At 48.8% G+C, this 22,590-nt stretch overlaps 1 protein-coding gene and 1 long non-coding RNA gene across 2 annotated transcripts in view; one reads left to right on the plus strand and one right to left on the minus strand.

Annotated features, from left to right (window-relative positions):
- The window catches only part of LOC140848510 (phakinin-like), a 63,662-nt gene extending 43,405 nt beyond the window's left edge, over window positions 1–20,257 (minus strand). The window contains exon 1 of the mRNA XM_073232407.1: window positions 19,770–20,257. Within this exon, the coding sequence (XP_073088508.1) occupies window positions 19,770–20,231 (462 nt within the window). The 5' untranslated portion in view covers window positions 20,232–20,257. The remainder of the gene's footprint in view (window positions 1–19,769) is intronic.
- A 259-nt stretch (window positions 20,258–20,516) lies between these two features.
- LOC140848227 (uncharacterized) lies at window positions 20,517–22,529 on the plus strand. The gene is made up of 3 exons (XR_012128788.1): window positions 20,517–20,613; window positions 21,350–21,478; window positions 22,171–22,529. It is a non-coding gene; the product is annotated as an uncharacterized lncRNA (long non-coding RNA).
- Window positions 22,530–22,590: the final 61 nt, after the last annotated feature.

Here is a 22,590-nt window from a genome sequence, read left to right on the forward strand (position 1 = left end):
ATGTCTGATCAAGCTGGCGAAGTTTATTGTTTACAGGCTCAATTTATACAAGTAGCAAGTAAGGGGTGGGTCAGGAGATAATTGGACCTTAGGTGGCGCTGGCGGGGAGGTGTTTTCACACATCCTCAAGGTCTCCCTATTTTCAGAGTGAGGAGTCTTGGCTCATCTTCAAGGACAAGATATGTTTTTGTGAGCAGATAACTTCCAAGGACTGCACCGGTTGCTCTCAAGCTTGTGCTTTCCCATGCTGCGTTCAGACATGGGGGAAGGGACATAGCCCCGGCTCCCAACAGTCTGCCTCAGTTTCCTCATCTTTAAAAAAGGGGTCATAAATGTATGGGCCTCATATGGTGGTTGTGAGGTTAAATGAGTTAAAATATGCAAGAACCTCAGAATGAATTCTGGCACACAGTACGTGTTCAATAAATGTTAGCTTTGTTAATCTCCTGTGGAACCTAGTGGGTCCTTATGGGCAATCAGGGAATAAATATGCTTTACCCCGGGCCTGGGTATGCAGACCCAGGCTGATGAAATGAAGGGAACAAATCTCTGTTATGTGGACACACAACCTCAGTTCATCAGGATGGGACAGGGGCACACTTCAGTGGACTGGCAGGGTGGGTGTGGCTAATACCTACTGAAGGAATTACAGAGGATGCCCACTCTTCCTGTGTTCAAGGCTCCACCTCATTCTCCACTGGGGCCTGGCTGAGGGGCCAGGAGGTGGTTCTGGGAATGGGATTTGAACGGTGAGGGAAATAGGGCAGGGCAGAGAAACACTCACGAGTCTTGTGTGAACACCATCAAGGAAAAGAGAGAACTCCGAGTATTAGACTTGGAATGGGAAAGTGAAGTTCCACTCCTGGTTTTGATTAGACATGGAATTTCTCATCTCTGAGCCTCCGTTTCCCCATCTGTAAAAAGGGGGTAATAACACTGGTGTGTTTACTCCACAGGGTGGCTGTGAGCTTCTCAGGAGACCAGCAGAGAGATGCTGGGTGCTGTGAGCTATAAGGCACTGGAGGCCTGTCTGCAGCGCCAAGGCAAGGGCGTTAGGGGACACTGCAAATGCACAGGGCCAATTATCCCTGTAAACCCCTTGGATGGGTGCTGTCGTGGAGACCCACAGTAGGTCACTAGGTCCACCACAGTTGGAGCTTTTCTCCAGATGAGATAGGGGACTTAAACTAGGAGTCACATTATCTAGAAGGTTCCTTCCCTGAGACACCGGTGTCATGCTCAGCGTGGCATGATCCTCTCCTCAGGAGAGGCACGTGGGAAATGAGCCTCTTTGAAGAGAATGCAAATTCATGCCTTCAGTTTCGTGCTCGGTCCAGGGCACGTCCTCATGGAGGGAACAGAATGCCAGCACCATTTGAATGGCATTTCTTTCTCTCTCCCACACTTGCTCAAGGTGCACGCCCATGTGAGACTAGGGTGGCAGAGCAGGAAGTGGGGAGTGAAGGGCTGCCCCCCACACAGGAGGACATGGCCTCTGCAGAGGTCTCTGTCATCTGTTCCAGGAAACCTCAACTCAGAAATTTCACTACAGTTTTAGAATGCAAAGGGCTCTCGGAGGTCATACAAAATGAAGAACCACAGAGAGGTGTGTGGGCTTGTCCCAGGGCTGGTCCTTTGCCCCTTAGAGCCCAGCAGCAAGGACTCATGGAGAACTGTGGGCCCTGACTGTAGAGACAGGGCTTCAAACCCTGTCATTGTTACTTGGAGATGTGGGATGCTCTAAAGGACCCCCTGTCTGTAGAACGGGACAAGGAAACTTTCTATTGAGGGCTACAGCTGATGGAAAGAAATGTATGTGTTTAATGTATTTAGCAGAATGTTAAATTGCCTGAGTCAGGACTGGGGAGCCACCACGCGCGTCTTTGGTACCCTAACGGTGGAGCCATCCTGGCCAGCCGAGTGCAACCTGCCACAGGCACATTGTCCTGGACGCATCTGAGAGCCCCACCCAAGACGGCAGCCTTCAAGGGTGAGGAGATGTGGCAGGCAGCAGAGGAAGGAGGGCCTCTCCCCCTTCTTGCACTTGGTCCTGCAGGGAAGTCTCAGAAGAATCCAGTAAAGGGTCCCCAAGAAAACGAATCTGGTTTAATGTAGCGAGACCCACACAGTATGAAACCACCTTACATCAGTGTCTCTCAAGGCAGACTTTTCCTGCCCTCTTCTCTCCTTTCTTCCTGCTTACACCTGGCTGGTTAGAAACAGTAGCGGGGCCTGTGACTGGGAGACAGCAAGAAAGAGCCCACCATGGCCGCCTGCCCCTCCTCCTAGGTGTGGGGCCCTCCCTGGGGCAGTGGTGGGGTAGAAAATGAGGGTCAAGGTGTTGAATAATATACTGACTAGATGTTCTGTTTACTGAACTGAGACTGTTTTGTGACTTAAAATCAGCATGGAATTTTTAGTTACCTATGAGTGATCACAAAAATTATGAGACCATTTGTGGTATCATCCAGGTCCTTTTTTTTTTTTTTAACAGTATTTACCTCCGACTGAGCATGTTTAAAGGGACCTTGGAGGAAGGTAACTCTATACCTCACGAGTCCCTCCTGCTTGACGTACAGCTGGCATCCATTGCACACCCAGCACCGTGCTTGGCACAGAGCACGCGCTCAACAACACGCTGGTGTGTTTTACTCATCACCCCTCTTAGACGTCCAGGTCCTGGAGTCTGAGAATTTTGACTTGCAGAGCAGACCCATGTTCAATGCCTGATGAATGAACATAATAAAACTGGATTCTGTGGCAGCCCCACAGCAGCCCCCATGACAGATGTCATTCTGTTAAGACTGCTGGTAAGGAAGGAGGCGGGCTGATGCAGGCCAGCCTCTTTAAAGACCTGTACTTAGGTGTGAACCTGGTTACACCCACCGACTGAGGAGCTGCCGGCCTCATCCGGGGCCTTTTCCCACTCACGTTATTCTCCTTCAATTTCAAAAGGGTCAGGGCCATGGTGGCAGGTGTAATTTTCTCCCTCATTTTTCAGATAGGGAAACTGCAGGTGGAGAGATTAGGGACCTGGGTGAAGTATTTTGTGAGTTGAGACAGGACGCCTTACTCCAAACGCAGGTTCTGACCTAAAACCCAAAGCCACAGTGAATGCAACTAAGAAGAAAAAGGAGAGGGTGGATTCTTCCATCACAAATGGAAGCAGGAGGGAATATGACCAGACATACTGGATAATATAGGCAGTCTCAGGGCAAACTGAAATTTTATGGTTGGTTTATAATCCTCAGGAAATTGGAAGCTGTGGTGGAAACACTGACATGAACGGAGAGACTGCAGGACAGCTTGGACTGCATGACTGGCCTCTCACAGTCAGGGTGGCTTCGGCAGTGAGGAGTTGATTATAGGCATCCAGAACTTAAATAGCATTTTGCAGCTGGGTGACTAGGTATGGAGACAGTTCCCAGAGAAGCCAGGAGGTGGCGCCACTTACCAAGAGAACCAGGTCAGAGGCAGCAGGGACGCCCCCATCTCCAAGGGGCTCCCCAGGTGCTCTGGTTTCGCCTGGAGGCCACTGTCATGGGTGGGATGCTTCTGAGACACCAAGGGTTCACCCGTGACTAACCCTGGGCAAAAGCTGATCCCGTCCCCCCAGGTACTGCGGAGGGGGCTGGGCAGACGGTAGAGAAGGGCCATGCGGTCCGAGAAGTTATTATCATTTCACTACTACAAACAATGACCCAAATTACTACCACAGCTTATTGAGTGCACACCACGGCCAGGCACTAGGCTAAGTGCTCTAAGTGAATTATTTAATTCCCACGACAAACCTGTGGAATAAATATTTCCTAATTTTAGAGATGAGAACATTGACATTCAGAGAAGTTTGATTCCTTTTAGGTCAAAAGGCAGTCAGCAGCAGAGCCAGAACTGGAACTCAGTTCTTTTGGACTCTGTTGCTTGTGCCATTAACCACTGTGACATACTGTCTCTGCTTGCCTGCCCACCTGCTTCCCTCCCGCCCTGTTCGTGCCAGGCGCTGCACCGCGTGCGGACTCAGGGAGGGTCAGGCCGTATCCCTGCTCTGGCGGGTCTCTGTGTTCCGCAGGCCCAGGTCACGGCAGAGGGCGATGGCAGCCCCGACGGCAGTGTGTCTGAGAAGGGGCAGGAGGGTTTATTTGTACCCAGCACCAGCTGTAGATGCCATACTTCTCCCGTCTGAGTCTTTAGAATCTCTGAACCTTTTAAAATGATGCCGGGGTTGTTCAAGCTGGGAATTCCAGCTGACAGTGGTTTGATTTAATCTGGCTGGCGATCTGGATCAGGTGTGGGCTTTGCGCTCTCGCAGCAGCCCCCCACCTAGCCAAGTTCTCCCTTCACGGCCAGCTGGAAAGAACGGGGGTATATTCTGGCGGGTGTAGGCATTAGTAAATCTGCTGCTTCACCGATGCTGGGGCCTGGGCCACCCCCTGACCCTCGGAAATGAAGGAGATGGCCTGCACGCCCGAGCATTCCAGTCACAGCCAGCGCACCAGCTGAGCCGCAGAGGACTAGGCAGCAGGGCGCTTTGAGGGCGGTGTCTTCCCTCAAGGCTTCATCTGCTGCCCAGTGAGGAGCAGAGCCAGGAAGGTCTATGGCCAGAGGCTTGGGCTGCCACCTGCTCCCTTCACAGTCAGGGAGCCGCAGAGACAGGGATTTGTTACCTGGCACAGAGCCAGGTAGCAGCCAGCAATGAAGGCAGACGTGGGTGTTAGCTATACAGGGGCTCTTCGTGTCCACACTGCACAGGGTGCCAGAAAAAGATCAGGCTACCTGTTCACCAGAGTGATAAAATCGAATCTGGCTTATTCCCTGTGTGTCTGCAGGGAGAGGTCAGTTTGAGCCAATCTCTTCATTTACTTGTGGAGGAAACTGAGGTTCAGAGAGGTGAAGCAACTTGTCCATAGTCACACAGCAATATAGTGACATTGACTATGTTTCTACTATAGGAATAGTATTCTCTCAGACTCTCTGAATGATGGCTTTCCTTTCTGAGATCCAAACTCAGTGTGGCTTGATAGGATTTGGGATCTCATTTCAAGTGCAAAGGGAAGTGAAGGTGAAGTTGATTAGGTGCAGAAATATTGGTATTTCTGGGATCTTTTTAAATGACATTTGAGGAAGAGGATAAAATGTTGGAAATCAGGACCATAATGTGAAAAAACAATAGCTCCTGTTCTGGGTTGAATTGGGTACCACCCGAAAGTTGTGTTGAACTCCTAGCCCCCAGTACCTGTGAATGGGACCTTGTTTGGAAATAGGGTCCTTGGAGATGTAATTAGTTAAGATGAGGTCATTAGGGTGAGCCAGCCAAGGCTACTGGTGTCCTTTTAAGTGGGAAATTTGGACACACACACAGGGTGAATGAAGGCAGAGACTGGGGTGTTTCATCTCTAAGCCAAGAACACGAAGGCTTGGCTACCACCAGAAGGTAGAAGACAGGCAGAAAACAGACTTGCCCTCAGAGCCTCAGAAGGAGCTGACCCCGGTGGCCACTAGCTCTCCAGCTCCCAGCCTCCAGCACTGTGGCAGGATTAATTTCTATTATTTTAAGGCACCCACTTTGTGGTACTTTGTTATGGCAGTCCTAGGAAATTAGTTACTTTTCTGGGCAATTCCATTTGTCAATTTTATCAATGTTGATTGTGCATCTACTGTGTTCCAGGCACTGTGCAGAGTGCCAAAGAGAGGTCAGGGGAGAAGCCGAGCTCCTGCCCTCCTGAAGCCTACATTCTAGTTTACCTGCATTGCCTTTCAGAGTCCTCACAGCAATCCTAGGAAAGAGGGCTCACTCTCCGTCCACTTAGGGGGCTAGTAACTGGGCCAGGGCCTCACTTCTGGTCAGGAGAGAGCTGGCCTGGACTTGGCTCTGTAAGGCCACCACCTGGCCTATATCCATGCATCCATTCTACCTCGTTCACTGTGTAGGTGCACAGCTGCCAAGCTGGCCATCTGGGGGAGTGGTGCAGACAGCAGGAGTGTGGGTCCCAGAGAGCCTACCTGCTCAGCATTTTTGAGGCACAGAGCGGGCCCTGCGTTCTCTAGTCAGCACAGCCCAAGAAACCTCGCCTTGGTGCCCTGCACAGCTATGTGTGAGGCAGGAGACCCACAGGCCAGCTCTGTGTTCACAGGCCTCTGCCCCACTGCTGAGGCCGAGGAGGCCCTATTCAGGCCGGGGAGGTATAACCACGGCCCTGAGGGTGGGTAGTTAACTGCTAGGCCATAGGACTCTCACCTGTACAAGAACCAGCACAGAGCACGGGTGGTGACCAGGCAGGGACCCTGTGATCCAGGTAGGAAGAGGCAAAGACGAGATCCCGCCATAATCACATTTGAACAGAGGCAAGGACACGCTGCAGCTTCCCACACCAGCGTCCCTCTTCCCTGTGAGAGATGAGGGACTCCTATTACCTAATAATAGCTCTGTGCCTGCTTCATTCCTCCCGTCTCCTGGATAAGGCCTGGAGGACAGTCAGTCATCACGCTGCCGCCAAGTCCCAACAGCATCAAAAGGCGCCCAGGTCCCCGTTCTGAAACCTTCCCCCAGATCGCCCAGCACAGGCCCACACCTCATAACCCAGTCATTCCAGTTCTCACTTGCTGCAGCAAGCTGATAAACCTGACTCTGTCCACCTGTAAGTGCTTTCTTGGTGGTCTGCCTGGGGGGTACACGCCTCACCCCCAGAATCAGAACCTGCAGGGCTCAGCCCCGGGCCCCCCCCACTGGGCATGACCTCTCACCCCCTATAATGAGCTCTCAGCTCTGCAAGTAGCCCTTGGAACTAGGTGTGGGGGGTGGTCGCCATGCAGGGGGCAGGGCTCCCAGCCTGGAAGTCAGTGGCGGCGCTGATGTAGGCACGCAGTTTAGGGAGGCCTCCACCTGCTCGTGCACGTGTCCACTGCCCGCAGCCTGCTCAGGAGTTCCTGAACTCCGCTCAGACAAAGATGATCTGCCTCAAGGGCCAACTGCTCAGCACATTTTTCTGAGCATTAAAATGACTGAAAAAGAAAAATAGAAATCCTGGGTGGGGGGGGCCTGCACCGTTTCTGGCAGCAAAGCTATCCGGCCTTCACGTCCCAGTGCTGACCTGCTGGACAGGCGGGACGGCGCCCAGCCTCCTGTCCTGGCCGCAGCAGTTAGCTCCAGTGAGCGTGCTTGGCTGAGGAGCGGTCACTGCTCCTGATAGCTGCTTCCAAATTAAAAGGTCAGAGAAAAGGAGAAAAAGGAGGCCCATCCCAGAGTTTGAAGTCCTCACAGAGAGCAGCCCTTGTGGTTGTGACTATCTCATCGTGCAGGGGGCACTCACAGCGCTCTGCGGCCCGTTTACCCCTAGGTCCACAGTCTGAGGCAGGACCGACACCGGTCTTATAGATGACTTTTCATAATGCTTTGGGGGTAGACGCAACACTGAGGTGGTCCTGGCTGGGACTCTAACTCAGTGAGTAACTTGATCTCTGGGCCTGTTGCCTTGTTTATGAAATGGGTGTTACAGGCTGAACTGTGTCCCCCTCAACTTCACATGCTGGGGCTCCCAGGACCTCAGACTGTGAGTGTGTTTGGAGTCAGGGCCTTTAAAGAGTTGATTAAGTTGAAATGATGCCATGATGGTGAGGCCTAATCCAACACAACTGGTGTGCTTCTGAGAAAAGGAAATCCAGGCACAGGTGTGCAGACGGAAGGCAGGTAAAGGCACAGAGAGAGGAAGGCCGTTGACAAGCCAAGGACAGAGGCCTCAGCAGAAACAATCCTGCCCACACCTTGGTCGCAGGCCTGGGCCACCAGAACCACAAGGAGACATATTTCTGCTGTTTAAGCCGCCCTGCCTGGTGCTTTGGCACTTTGGCAGCCCCAGCAGAATAACACAGTGGGCAATGATCTCACCTTCCTGGGCCACGCGGACATTGCTGAGAGAATAAAAAGAGTAAGTCAACGTCCTTGCTGACACATGCAAGTGTTAGGCAGACGTGAGCATCGTATCTGAGGCCTGCACTTCAGAGCGAAAGTGTGGACAACATTATCCTCACGAGCCTACCCAAGTACATGATTTTGCTCAGAGACAGTGGAGGGAAACTGTAGAACTCCCAGAGCACCTGTGCCCCTCAAGGGGAGCTGGACAAACACCCCTAGAATTCAGGGACCTGCTAGACTTGCCTACTGGAGTTAGTGCCTTGGGGCTGCCTTGTGGCTGCGGGGCTGCGCCAGGGCCCTGGGCTTACTGCTGGGCCTCTGCAGGCGCCCTGCAATACCACCAGGGACAATTCACTTCCCAGGTGGCGCTCCTTAGGGAGAGTGACCTCCCGGGGTGTCCCTGGGCTTCACCTCGTCTCATTTACTCCCGCAACAACATACACACGCAACAGAGTTGGTCCCTATGTTATGCAGATCAAGTTACTCATTAAGTTAGTGTCCCAGCCAGGACCAACTCACCTGCATTATGCAGATAAACTAGGAAGTTAAGAGACATGCCCAGTTTCCCTGGCAGATAAGTAACACTAAATTCCTCTATCAGATAAGCTCCCTCCTCAGAGTTGGCCTGCAATGGGCTCTAACCTGCAGAGTGGGGATGGAGATGATGAGGCTGAAGCACAGTTACAGGCCTGGACGGTGCCCAGAGGGCGGCTGCTGAGCGGGAGGGAGGGAGTTGGGATGCGGCTGGGCGTGTGGGCAGTCAGAACTCAGGCAGGGACTTGCCTCCTGCATGACTTCCGGAGCCTGCTGGGTGGGGCCCTTTCTAACTTCATCTCTCTCTCCATATTGTAGTGTTTTCCCTAAGACTTACTTAGATGGTTATTCATTGGTCCTTGAAATAAATAAATAAAATCTACAAGTCATTTTCCAATAGTAGCTAGGCTTTGTGATGGTTCCCGGCCCCTGGGCACTGCTTTTCAGTGCCTACTGATAACAGCTGAAGTAACTTCTCATTTCTGCTGAATAATGATGCATGTGTGGCAGTCAGCTTGCCCAACCAGCTCATTTACAATCAGATAAATGAGTCTCTATGTACATTTCCCTAGCCAGATGACCATAAACAACGTTTTATTTCCCTAAATTGAGTCTTCAACTTCGGTGGCTCAGCATAAGCCCCTGGGGGAGTGTTGGGGACCCCAATAATGTTCTGCTTGGCTCACCCACCATTTCAATAGCTCCCTGTAAAGAGCCACCACGTTTATCCTGGGCACTTGTGCTGGCTACCTGGGTTAGGTTTTAATTTAGTTCTGGAGAGGGTAGCCCACTAGAAGGCCATTCTTATTGCTCTAGTTCATGGGCATTTACCTTTGCTGGGTATTTGTCTTGACAGGAGGCCATTGAGATGAGCCTCTAACCCGCCCCATGCAGCACTGTGAAGAGGCGGCATGCTTCTGTGGAGCTGTGGTACTCCTTCTGCCCCTACCCCAAGACGCTTCGGGTTTTTTTTTCCTGTTTTTAGGTTAAACCTTCTAACAGTGCAAAAAAATACATCTTCCCAAGCAAGCCTGCTTCACCTGGTCTACAGTCACCCAGCCTTCTGATTTAGAAGCATCGCGGCCAAGGCCCCTTGCATAAGCCCAGAGAGAGCCTGCCCTCCCACCTCTTTAAACACCAACAGTAGCATGATGTAGATGGAGTTTTGCAGCCATTTTACTCAAAAATATATATTGGTGCTAGCTTCACATCAACAGTTCCCTTGCTCTTTTCCTCCAGCCACAGAGGATTCCGCGGTGTCACTTAGCTACATCAGACATTCAGGTGACCCAGTGTTTCGCCTCTCAGGTGGGATTCTCAAGAAGCTCTCCACCTCTGACTTCAGGTTCTGCTTTGGACCCTTGAGCTTTCTGTTTATGTAGTCAGCTCTGGCTGCCCAACCATTTGTTGGCTGCCTTTTGGGTGTCATGACATACCCTCTCTGTGCCAGGGTCTTGGGATGGAGAGGTGAAGCGGCAGGGCAGTGACTGAAGAGAGCTTAGTGCTTGGTGGTGAGAATGTAAGACTTGTGGCATAAAAGATGCCACCCAGCTCCCCACTGAGGGAGCTGACCGGACCCTGGCATGCTTCTACTAGCTCTGGACCATGTCCCTAGGATGACCCCAGCCCCCTTAGACTGTCTGCCTCAGAAAGCTCAATGCTGCCAAATGATTTACTTTCTTTCCAGGTCAAACCTGACAAGAGGCCCCTGACCTCACTTTTCCTAGGCAGTGACTTTAGGAAACTTGAAATTGTAAATCCTCTGCATGCTTGAGATATAAATCTTCTACAACGCAGAACGTTTCCTCAAGGACGCGGGAGCCATCTCTGTGAAATGCAAGCATCTGGGAAGATAGCTCCCCTACCTCCAGTTCCCGTGGGAGGGTATGATGCTAAGTTTGGTGGGCGCCTTTCTCCAATTTGCATGTTATAAAGGTATGAGAGGTGTGTTTCTCCTCTGAATAAGCACCAATTAACAAACACAGATGGCCTAATTACACAGACCAGCCCCTCCTCAACCTCCCTTTGTATCTTTCCTTTAGCACACCCCAGCATTTAAAATGCTTCTGCCTTTTGTTTCAGTGGAGCTGAGTTCAGTTCTATTCTGAAGTCTCTCTCCCCTACTGCAAGTAGTCTGAATAAAATCTGTCTTGCCAATTTTAACAAGTGGCCATGGCAAAATTCTCTTTGACAGTTGGAAAATCATATAGATTTTCCTGCTGATGTTCATGCCTGGTCCTGACTCACAACCTATGGTCTGAAGGGCCATCTTCTGGCATGCTCTTTGGATCCTATATTTAGTCTCTACCTCTTGGGGGTAACTTTGCAGAGGACCAGTCAATACCCAAGCTGTTGTCTAAACTGCACCATGTGTGGCTTGAACAACTCTTAAATACATGCATGTAAACACATTGTCTCTGTTACTACTCAAGTTGTATCTTCCCATTTATTCAATTCCACAAACTTAATTGGGCACTGATTATGTACCCAGTAATTTATACACGTTATTTCATTTAATACCATGGAGCAATCCTATAAGGCAGATATTCTATTTTCATTTTTATTATGAAATTTCAAAGAAACATAAAAAGAATGGTGTAACAGACCCCCATACACCCATCACCCAGCTTCAGTGAGCACAAATGCACAGCCTATTTCGTTTCACCTATACTCCCTCACATTTCTTCTCTGCTTCAGATTATTTTGAACAAGCCTCTGATAGAGTATTTCTTCCTCAGATATGTCAGTATGTTTTGCTAAATTATAAAGATGATTTTAAAGAACACATAACTTCAAAAATCTAAAAATAACAAAGCACCTGAAAATTAATAACAATTCCTCAATATCATCAAATACTCAGTTCATCTTTCCTCAATTGTCTAATCTATTTTTTAACAGCTGTTTGAATGATGGTTCAAATAAAGTTCACTTCATTGGGTTGACATGTCAATTTTATCTCTTTTAATTTATAGATTCCCCTTTGTGGGGAAAATGGAACTTCCTACAGCCAGGATCCTCACCTGACCCTAAACTACTTGCAGATGCAACGGGCCTGCTAGGTCACTGCTTCCACACCCTAGGCAATGACCTATCATTGACTGAGTCACTATATAAAGAGCTCTGCCCAGTGCTGTGGGTAGGGGTGGGGACAGAGGTGGATCATGGATCTGCAGGCTGCTGGACATAGACATGATTCTGGGGCCCCACCTACCACTGGGAGAATAAAGCCAGGTATGAACCCCTTTACCCTAAGAACATTCCATTGTAGTTTCTTGGTCTCACTAAAACCACAGTGAACTTACCCAGGGCTGAAACCTTCAGGCAAAACACCCTCCCATCTCTCTTTATCCCCCTTGCAATGTGTGCTTGTTGAAAAAATTTGGTGTTTGGTCCTGTAGTTTCCTCTGTTGGGATTTTGCTGCTTTCATCGCAGTGGTGTCAGTTAACATGTTCATGTGACCTCTGTATTTCTGGTAAATTAGTAGTCTTATATTGAGGCTTAATCACATTCAGTTTCTTTCTTTTTGGCAAGACTATTCATAGGTGGTGAGGTGCTCTCCACCAGCAGGTACACCTCTTTTTGTGATATTTGGTGACACTTGTGCTATTTGCAGGCATTTAGTGATTATTTTTGCCTAGACCAATTATTTTATATATATAGTTGCAAAGTGGTAATATTCAAGTTCTATTTTAATAACTACTATTAATTATAAATTAAAATGAATAATTATATTATTGTCTTGCCTGAGGGTTTCAGCCCTGGGCAAGTTCATGATGGATTCGGTGAAATCAGAAATGAGAACAGAACGTTCTTGGGGCAAAAGGGTTTATACCCAGCTTTGTTCTCCTGGTGGTAGGTCGAGCACCAGAATCACGTCTGCATCCAGGAGTCTGCAGGTCTGTAATCTACTCCATCTCTGTCTTGACTCAGAGCACTGGGCAGAGCTCTTTATATAGTAACTCAGTCAGGAATAGCTTATTGCCTAGGGTGTGGAAGCAGTGACCTAGCAGGCCAGTTACATCATCAAATAGTTTAGGGTCAGGTGAGGGTCCTGGCCATAGGAACTTCCATTTTCCCTCCAATTATGATTTGATTTTTAGCTGTAATACTTTTAAAAAAGACACTTCCTCTCCTCAATTCTTTTTTTTTTTTAAACTGTGATGTTATTACAGGTCTTATAGGAAAGGCAGGAAAAATGTAGGATTCTTTCTCGTTATTTACCAGTTTTCAAAATAATGAATTGGTTCCCAGCAGATTCCAAGGGAACTAATTACAGGGAGTTTTTGCTGTTGTTCTTGTGTTATACTGAGCTCAGATCTAAGCATTTTTTTTGTGTTTCAGTTCATCATAGTTAATAGTCTTATTGATACTTAGCCATCTTTGATTAGTGGGAGCCTATTCAAGTTGGCTCCTAAATCTTTTGACATGATTCTATCATCTCCTTATAGCATCCTTGCTTTTGGTATGACCAGATGTTTCAGACTTATCTTGTACATTTTCTGCCCCCAAACCTGGATGCAGCCATTTCTCTAAGGAGCCTATGTTCTTTTAGTGAAAGATGGTAGGTAGAGACCAAATCTAGGGCTAAAAATGTACATTGCCACTAGGTTGGCCATTGTTTCTAGGTCTTTTCACTAGTTAGAGCTAGGAAATGGACATATATTAATTTTAGGATCATATACATCATGATTTTATACTGATAATTCCAATTCAAATTCAGGACCAAAGAATTGTCACTAAACTTTATCAGTCTTACAATTGTATCCCGTTTCACCCACATTAAAGGTCTCAATTCGCAATGACACAAATTGAATTACTCTTGCTTTATCCCACAGTTCACAGGCATGCACACACACACACACACCTGTGTCAGAATAACAATACCAAATACCACCATCAATGCGATTACTGGAAATGATTCAAGATTGTTTTTGCAGCACTCTTTTGCATCCCCACTGGGGCTATACAAATTACTGTGGTTTAAAAAAGTCACTTGATTAGTTCTCTATGTGATTATACCATCAATTTGATACAGGACTTGTTTCCTTTTCCTTTTGATTTTTAAGGCCTGCTTAAGATTTCAATTTTTTATAATTCTGTAAAATATTTGCATGGTTCCAGAGTCATTCCCACCCAACAAGGTATGTTTAAAGATTTCTAATGTCTATTCTCTTTCCCTCTATCCTATTCCCTCTCCTCCTGTAAGTGATCATTTAAAAGACATGTCTGGTTTGGTTTTCTCCCTTATAAGCAAATATGTATGTATATATTCATATTCCTTCTTCTTAGATAGTAATAGAATGAAATACATACTTTCTCCACCTTCCTTTTTAACTCAACAATATAGCCTGGATATCTTCACCCCCTAATAGTTAAAGAGCTACTCCTTATTTTTTTGTAGATGTATCATTGTTTATTCAATTAGTCCCCTATTGATATGTATTTGGGTTGTTTCCAGCCTTTTGCTATAGATATGATGGAAATGAACAGCTTTGTGCATTCTTCCTGGTCCTGTTTTGGCCAGTGTGTCATTAGAAGAAACTCCCAGATGTGAGACTGCTGGGTCAAGTCACACATGCCTAAGTACATGCACAGTCGGTCTAGATATCGCCAAATTCTTCTCCATAAGGATTAAACATTTTCTTGCCCATCAAGACTGTATGAACTTGGCTGTTTCTTTAACACGTCACCAATAAAACAGATTGACACACTTTTGGAATGTTGCCAATCTGATAGGTGAAAGGATTGTATCTTGGGTAGGTTTCTGTTTTGTTCGTATTTCTCTTATTATAAGTGAATTTGATCATCCTTTGATACAGTTGAGAGCCATTTTCACTGACATTTATGCCAACTATTTGTCTATATCTCTAGCCTATTTGAAAATGAGTGTGTTGTTGGCTTTTATTTTAAAACTCCCAAATTTAAATTCTGTTTATAAAATAGGAATATTAACCCTTTGTGTTCTAAGTTGCACACTTCTATCTCGTTTGTCATTTATCTTTTAGTTTTGCTTATGGTATTATTTTGTAACGCAAAATTAAAAATATTTTTGGTAATCAAAGTTGTTTTTAGATTTTGAATTGTATCAAGGAAAAGTATATCCTGTAATTTCCTAATTATATAAAAGAAAAAAATTCCAGTGAATTCCCCCATGTTTTCTACTTGTATGGTTTCCTTTTGTACATTTAAATCTAGGATACATTTGGAATTGACCTAGGGTACAGTGAGTGATGGATCCGACTGTATGATTTTCTTTATGACTGTTCGGGTGTGTGAATACCACTTTTAAAAAATCCATCCTTTCCTCCATTGGTTTCAAATGCTACGCATATAAACATTACATTTCCATAGGCAGCAGGGCCTACTTTTGGGTTTTGGATTTTGTTCCATTGGTCTCCCCATCTCGTAGGTGCCAGTAGGAACCTGCTTTGATGATCGACTCCTGGGGGTTCGATGTCCGGGGGAACTGCTGCTTCCCTCCCTGCTCTGCTCCATCAGCTTTATTTCTTGGCTATTCTTGCCTTTTTGTTCTTACAAACAAAATTTATAATAAACCTTGTAGTTCTAAAAAAAGCCCTATGGTATTTTAAAATGGTATTTAGGATTGCACTACATTTATAAATTAACTTAAGGAGAACTGACATCTTTCTTGAGTCTACATTCAAACACATGGTATTTCTTTCCAGTGTGTCTCTCAAGAGGGTTTTATTATTGTCTCATAGAGATTTTGGACATATCTTGTTAAGTTTATTTAGAGGCATTTCATTTTATTTCTTGGTGTCATAAATAAGATTTGCCCTTCCATTATGTATTTTTTTGTTTATATATATCAATGTCATGTATCTTTACTGTTGTTTTATAACCTGTTACTTTACTAAATTATCTTACTGTTGTACAGTTTTCATGTGGATCCTGTCAGGCTTTCCAGAAAGACCAAGATTTTCTCTCTTTCTTTCCAATTCTTATACCTCCCACTGCGTTCTCTTGTCTAATGGCATTCACTGACTATTGCCTCTGACCAAGGTTACGTAGGAGTAGAGATGGTGGCATCTTTTTCTTGCTCTCAATTTCTGTGGGAAATCCTCTCTTATTTCTTTCTTAGAAATATTTTATCATATTGGGACAGTCTCCAAACAGCCTCATTCAGATGAAAAATCAAGATGTAGCAAGATCAATGAAGAACATGCCTCGGGGTCATGCAGGACCTGAGTTTGACCTCAGGGCTCTCTGGTTTGAAAATCCTCAGTCTTTGAAGCAACTCCCAATCCCCCCACTACTTTTCATTATCTGGATGCGCTGACCCCACTCCTCCACATGGGCCTCAGAAGATCTGTGGGAGCAGCTTCCTGCCTCCTCCCCCTCCGCTGCTCCCCCCAAATACTTCTTCCAAACTTCTACATCAGTATCCCTGAGAGGAATTCTGAATACATTTTTCCCGGATACTTACATTTCTAATGACACTTTAGTGTCCCTTGTAGCTTGGCTGACAGCATAGCTGCCTTGCTAGCCTGCTTGGCATTCCCTGTATTAGTGCAGTGGCCCTGACCTCAGCTCATTCGATGTGATTTGGGACTCAGTCTCTGGGGCTTCACCTCCTCTGTCCTGGCTCCCTTTTATGGAACTCCCAGGCAGGGCAGCTGCCTAATTCCATGCTTGCAGTTGGCCTGTCTGAGGATGAAAGGGTCTAATGTTGTGGCCAGAGCTTATTATCAGCATCATTTGCTTGGTAAGAAAGGTCAGGATCAATCAGCAAAACTGGAAAGGGGAAGCGCCGCTTCTGTCCGAGCAGTGGGCAGTGTCAGGTCCTCCTTGGCCTCTGTGGCCACCATCTGCGAGTTTCCCCCCTGTTTTGTCTGTTTTTATTGCTTAGCAGAAGTGGCTGATAGGGTCTAACACAGCTGAGGACCAGGAGAGAGGCCTGCAACTGAACAGGAACTTCATTTATATTAACTCAAACAGGACCAGCTACATAATTTGTGGATTCTAGCAAAATGAAATGTGGAGCATCTTGTTCAAAAAGCAGGGGGAAATAGTGCCTTTATAGGTGGTAAATACAAAGCTTTGCCCTTTCCCCATGGTTTTTCTCTCTACCCATCCCGGTCAATCTCCGCGACTTCATCTCGCCCTCCCTTGGATCTTGCACAGGGTGTTCAATGGCAACTGCAAACCCTCATAGGCACCAGGGCCTGCACCCCACCTTTTGGGGTGCCGTATGGCCCATAGACTGCTGAGTCACCCTTCCTGTCAGCCACCGGACTGTTGTGCCATGTCCTAGCCTGTGGCGGGGAAGTCAGGCCAGGCATTTCCTTCTCCCACAAGCTGGCCACCCCAGCCCACAGAGGACAGTGGCCCCAAGAGTACTGAAGCTCAGTGCCACTCTGTAGGTGGCTGGGTCCTGGGTGGGCAAGAGGCTCGCCCTCTGACCCTGAGTTGCCTGCCAACTTCAGTGGGGCAGTGCCAGCCCTGAGCCTATGCTCCACCACAGATGTCACCCTGGACTCCCCTGAGTCTGTGACTGGGCACTGCTGGGGTAGGGTGGGCAGGGAGGGCCAGAAAGGCCTGGGGTTCCTAGGGGCATGAGACCAGGCAGCTGTGACCCCAAGAAGGCATACCAGAGAGACAGTGGGGAAGATGGATCCCCTTTCAGTCCTTGACACGTGCTCCATTGTCCCATCAGACTTCACTTGCAAAACACAATTCAAAGATAAGGTTCTAAGAACATCCAGGTGATGAGTGAAGAGCATTAAACCCTGAGCACGTGGCCCTACAGGACTGTACTGGCTACATGTCCATGAAGCTGACCCTGACTCTGCCCTTAATTCCTCCAGGGCTCACAGACATATATAGGGTGAGGATGGAGAAGGTTTCCCCCAGCACTGCTCTCCTGATTCGGTGAAAATGTGAGCTCCACGCCCCCGACACTTAGCGTTGCTTTCCAAATGTGTTGTGACACTCTGCGCACAATGTTGGCCTCCGTTTCTCCCCTCTTGCCCCTGTTCCTTGTTTACCTGAAAGCCTGGCTCCTCATAGCCAGAGGGTGAGAACTCTCAGCTGGGGCAGGAGGCTGTGGGGAGATTCCAGGGCAGAGGGGCCTGGCTTCCGGAGTGGCCCCCGGAGCTTCCTGTGTTAGCCAGGAGGGCAGAGGCCACCTTTCTTTTTTTTCCCCCTCCCAGAAAGCAGTTCTTCCCTCAGACATCTATGCAAGTGTCAAACATAAGAGGAAATGATGCTTGTCACCTGGTCTGGACTCCCCTGTTCCCCCCGCCTGACCTGAGGGAGCGCCATGAAATGGACTTCCCAGCCCAACCTCCTCACAGGGAGGGAGGCCCCGCTGGGTTCTCCACTTGTTGCCCATGCTAAAGAGCAGGTGGAATCTCTCTTTCGGTGCCCAACTGCCATTCTAGCCATCCAGGGCTCAGTCACTGAAAGCTCAAGCCCAGGCCTCAGGCACAGTGCTGATCATCAGAGAAGATCAAGGAGGGCTTCACAATGGAGGTGCTAGTCTGTGGTCCACCTGCAGGCAGGAACCATGCACGTTATTATCTGTGGACCTGTTGGAATAGCCATGGCTTCATAATATGTATTTTACAGTAAGGAAACTGAGGCTCAGAGTTGAGAAGTTGCCCAAGGCCCTGTCGTTAGCTGGTGCCAAACTAAGTCAGTATCTGTTGAGTATGGATCAAGGGGAGTGGCCATACTTCTTGACCTAGATTTGGGATGCCTGACTTCTCATGAGAAGTCTGTGCAGCATCTGAATGCAAGAAATTGTCCAGCAGATGCTGACATTGGAGTATCTAGGGGCGGCCTGATGGTCCACAGGACACACATACTCGGAGTAGGACAACTGGAGAGAATCCTGGAGGCTTAGATTTAATGGCTTTGGGGCCTCGGGCTGCTCAGAGATGGATCCCACATGCACAGATGGGTGTGAGCGGAGCAGCAGCTCCAGGGGAAAGCCGAGAGGACGGCTCTGTGTGTCCTGCGTACTGTGCTGTCAGCCAGGCCAGACTGATGGTGAAGGAGACGCATCCTGGGGTGGCAGGGGCAGGAGGGGCCGGTGCAGAGCCTCTGAGTGTGTCTGCTCAACATCACCCTGCCTGCACGGATGCAGCTTTGTAACCTCCTCTGTGGGGGCTGCATGCTGGGCCCCAGGGTGCCAGGGGTCTGAGCTGGCAGTTCCTGGCTGAGTTGGAGGCTGATTTAGCCCAGAGGGACCCCGGAGCTGAGGGGCAGAGGAGGAGAGAAGCCAGCTGCCTGCAGAGACCTGATGAGAAGTGCAGGGCCGGCGGAAGTCCCAGGGGCAGGCCCCCAGGCTGCAGGCCAGACAAGCCGGCCAGCCCGGCACCCTGCAGAGATCACCCTGGAGAGCAGGTCCTGCCCAAGCAATGGAGGAAGATGAACCCGTGTCCTGTGCTGTCCGGTAACATGGCCGCTCACCACAGGTGGCTATTTAAATTTAAAAAGGAAAATGAAATAAAAATTTCAACTCTTCAGTCTCATTAGCCATGTTCCAAGTCATGTGTGGCTTCCAGACTGGGCAGTTTGGATACAAGACATTTCAGTCATCACGGGGAATTCTATTGGAATGTAAATGCTTTCATTAATATTTTTTGTATTTATTACATGTTGAGATAATATTTAAAATAAATTGAGTTAAATAAGCTATGCTAATAACTTCACCTGTTCCTTTTGATTTCTTGCTGTGGGTAGTGGGGTCTTGCCAGTTACCCATGTGGCCCCTGGTTCTCTGGGACTGCGCCGTTAGAGATGGATACGGGGCACACACCTCCACGCAGCCATCGTTCTTAATGCCCATCTGTTCAATGGTATTCCATGTGATGACGGTTGTGAGAACCCTTCTTAACACACATGTTACAGAGTCAGCCCTGGGTGATGGGACAAAGGAAGCTTTGGGGCTGGAAAAGTTCAGGCTTAAGCCTCGGCCCCATCCCCCTACTGGCTGCACGATCTGAAGCAAATCATTGAACCTCTTTGTGCCTCAGGTTTTCATCGGAAACATGCCATCAATAAATGAGCCCCCACATAGCCTTGCTTTGGACATTAGAGAAGATTGTGAACATAGAGGGACAGCACAGGGTCCCAGAACACCTCAGGAAATAGTGGCCACTGTTACTATTATCATGGTCATGAGCAGTTAGAGCAGAAAGGGTCGGGCCATTGTCAGTCTCCCTGGCCTCAGACCACTCACTCCCCTGCCTCAGCATTCTTGCTCATGGTCTTTCCCAGAGATGATGGTACAACAGGCAGCTGTGAGCACCCTCTCCCAGCCCCACCCAAAGCCCCTGGCATGACCCCGGTACTCACCTGCTGGCAGCTGCTGGCCCAGGAGGCCCTGAGGGCGCCCCAGCCCTCAGAGCTCGCGGCCTTGCTCTCCAGGTGCCTGCACAGCTGTGCCTCCAGCTCCTGGGTGACTATGTCCAAGGCGTGCACCTTGGCCATGTATTGCACCAGGCAACCCCCCAGGTCCTCAGCGGCACTGAGGCCCCTCTCCTGGCCTGGAGCTGGTACTGTGGCTACGCCTGAGCTCCTCAGGCCCTGCAGGAAGACAGTGCTGATGCCTAGGGCCCGGCGGGTCACACAGGTATCTACGCCACCTGCGCACCCACTGGGCACCATCCCTACATAGACTCTGGGTGCTCGGACCAGACCACCCACAGCACTGGTCCTCGAGGCCGAGGGGCTATCCAGGGAGGACGATGGCCGTGTTCCCCTGAAGGAAGCCCTGTGCCCCTGGAGGGGCATGCTGGAGCTGGCCCCGATGGGCATGTCCACCACCACTCACCTTGTGCTCATCACAGCCCTGCTTCTGCTGTGCCTAGTGGGTTTGTGGAGTCCAGTGGTTTTGGTTTCCAGCCCCAGCATCCCTGTGGCCCTGTCATGTGACTCTCTGGAAGCTCCCCTACCCCCACGGCTGCTTTGTCTGCTGTTTTCCATGAGTTCCCATCATTCACTGAGCTGAAAGGTTCACCCAGGACTGTGCAGAGAGGCGTTCAGGCATTCTCTGCAGGCTCACGGGCCTGACCGCCCAGATTTTTCTGCCGCCGGTGGGGGGGCTGGGTTGGTCCAGGCTGTGGGGGTGGCTCGTCTGGGTTTGTTTCTGTCAGTGCCTGAGGGGGCAAGGCGGGCACCAAGCATCCCCACTTCACAGGTGAGTAAACTGAGGCTCAGATACCTCAGATCACAATTTCAGGGTGTGGCTGAACCAGGACTGAATCCAGGAGTTCCAGGGCTGATTTCAGCTCTTCCCACATCCTCACACGGGCTGTGTGTCAGTGTGTGAATGTGCACGTGTGTCCTTGCAGGGAAAGAGGGACGTGGATGTGAACGAACCATGGTGGAGGCAGCTCCAGGGATTCAAGAGAAACAGACCAAGCCTGTTGCTTCCTTCGCCCTTCCTTGGTCAGGGCAGCTGCTCAGGTCCTTCCCTAGCATCCTTCTTCCCTGAAACACTGCAGTTCATCAGCTGTTTAACCTTGGCCACATTCTTTCACCTCTTTGGACCTTATTTCCTGCACTGGTCTGGGGTCTACCTCTCTAATGCACCAGACAAGGGACCTCAGATATGTTCACGTCCCACACATGTGGGCACTTAATACACTCCAGCCATTACCTACAACACAGTTTGCCTATTTTCCAGGAAACTAATAAAAACAGAAAGGTTTTCCAGTAAGCTGTGTAGGGTACTCCAAGTTAGGACTGAATGTACTCCCTGGGTTTTAATTCCTGCCGTAAGCATCCTCTGAGACGTGTTGTCACGGACGCACCTCCATCACTTGTCCAGCCTCCAGCCCCCAGGGTAACAAAGTGGATCCTAGTACTACTGCATTTAAGCTTTACTCTAGAGAAACCGAGTAATCAAAACCCAGAACCGATGTCCACTGCAGACCCTGCACCGCAGGAACGTGCCTGAAGTGAGAGGAGGGGAGAGGCTGCTGCCAGTGAGCGCCGAGCCCGTCCGGTGCTGCGCTCGGTTTCCATGCTGGATTGCCCTGCCGTCTCTATTCCCGCAGGAGGTAGGTACAAGTGTGCTGCCGTCAGGCCTGGGCACTGCACAGCTCTGAAGGCTCACCCCGTGAGCTACGACTGGTCAGTCTCCTTACATGATGAGCCCCTGAGAGCTGCAGTGACCTGCCTGAGGTCGCCTGTCCAGAAAGTAGCTGAGCTGGGATGAAAGGCCTCTGACTCCTAGTCTAGTTATTTATCTAGGACCCCCACCCCACCCCGTCTCCTACCACCTAGAGGACAGGGGACCCACCCAAGGTCACACAGGCAGAAAAGCCCCGGTCACCTCCTGGAATGTTCTATGTGCTCTTCCTTGCTGATCAGGACACCACATTCTTCCTTTTCTTTGGTTTCCTCCCTTCTTTGTGTGTTGAGCTGACAGAGGGTACGTTACAAACATCAGTGTTGGTTAGTTATCTGACTGACAGGGTAAGGAACCAACTTGATCTAGTAAAGGCTGGCAGTCTCCCTTGTTTATTTAGATGTGGCATTCTTGCTGTGAACACCACCTGTGGTGCACCTTAGGGGCCCATGTGCCCTCGAGACTATTATAACCACAGCCTCCTAACACATGTGACATCTACTGGGTCCTGAGGAGCTGCAGGAATTCCAGGATGTAATGTCCAAGGTTAAATGAGGAGTCCCAGCTACTGATTAAGTTGTTTGCAAAGGTGTCATGTTTAGGCGCTGTTATTCTTTGCAGCATGGCGACACTCAGTAGCCAGGTTACCTTCAGATTTCTCTGACCCAGAGATACTTACAACAAAGCCCCAGGCCCGGCGAGGGGACGATGGAGAGGGGCTGCACTTCAGGCGACACCGATGTTGCTGAAGATCTGAAGAGAGATGCCTGTCTTGCGGAGAAATCATAAACATGTCCTAAAGGATTTGTTTTATCAAAGGATAAATTGCCAATCCTATAAGGTGTTCGTGCTCAGAAAATTCAACTTATTGTTAAAATAGTTTAAAATATACAAGTGGACATTAGGCAGTATTGTTGCCTAAGAAAGACTTTAAAGTTAGTTTAAAATGAAAAAGAATATAAAATGTATCAGCAACTTAATCCTCCATCTAATAAAATGAGTTTATTTATATATCCATGATAGCTGAATTCTGTGGATAAG

Source organism: Manis javanica, chromosome 3, assembly GCF_040802235.1.
Source record: "Manis javanica isolate MJ-LG chromosome 3, MJ_LKY, whole genome shotgun sequence".
Taxonomy (NCBI): Eukaryota; Metazoa; Chordata; class Mammalia; order Pholidota; family Manidae; genus Manis; species Manis javanica.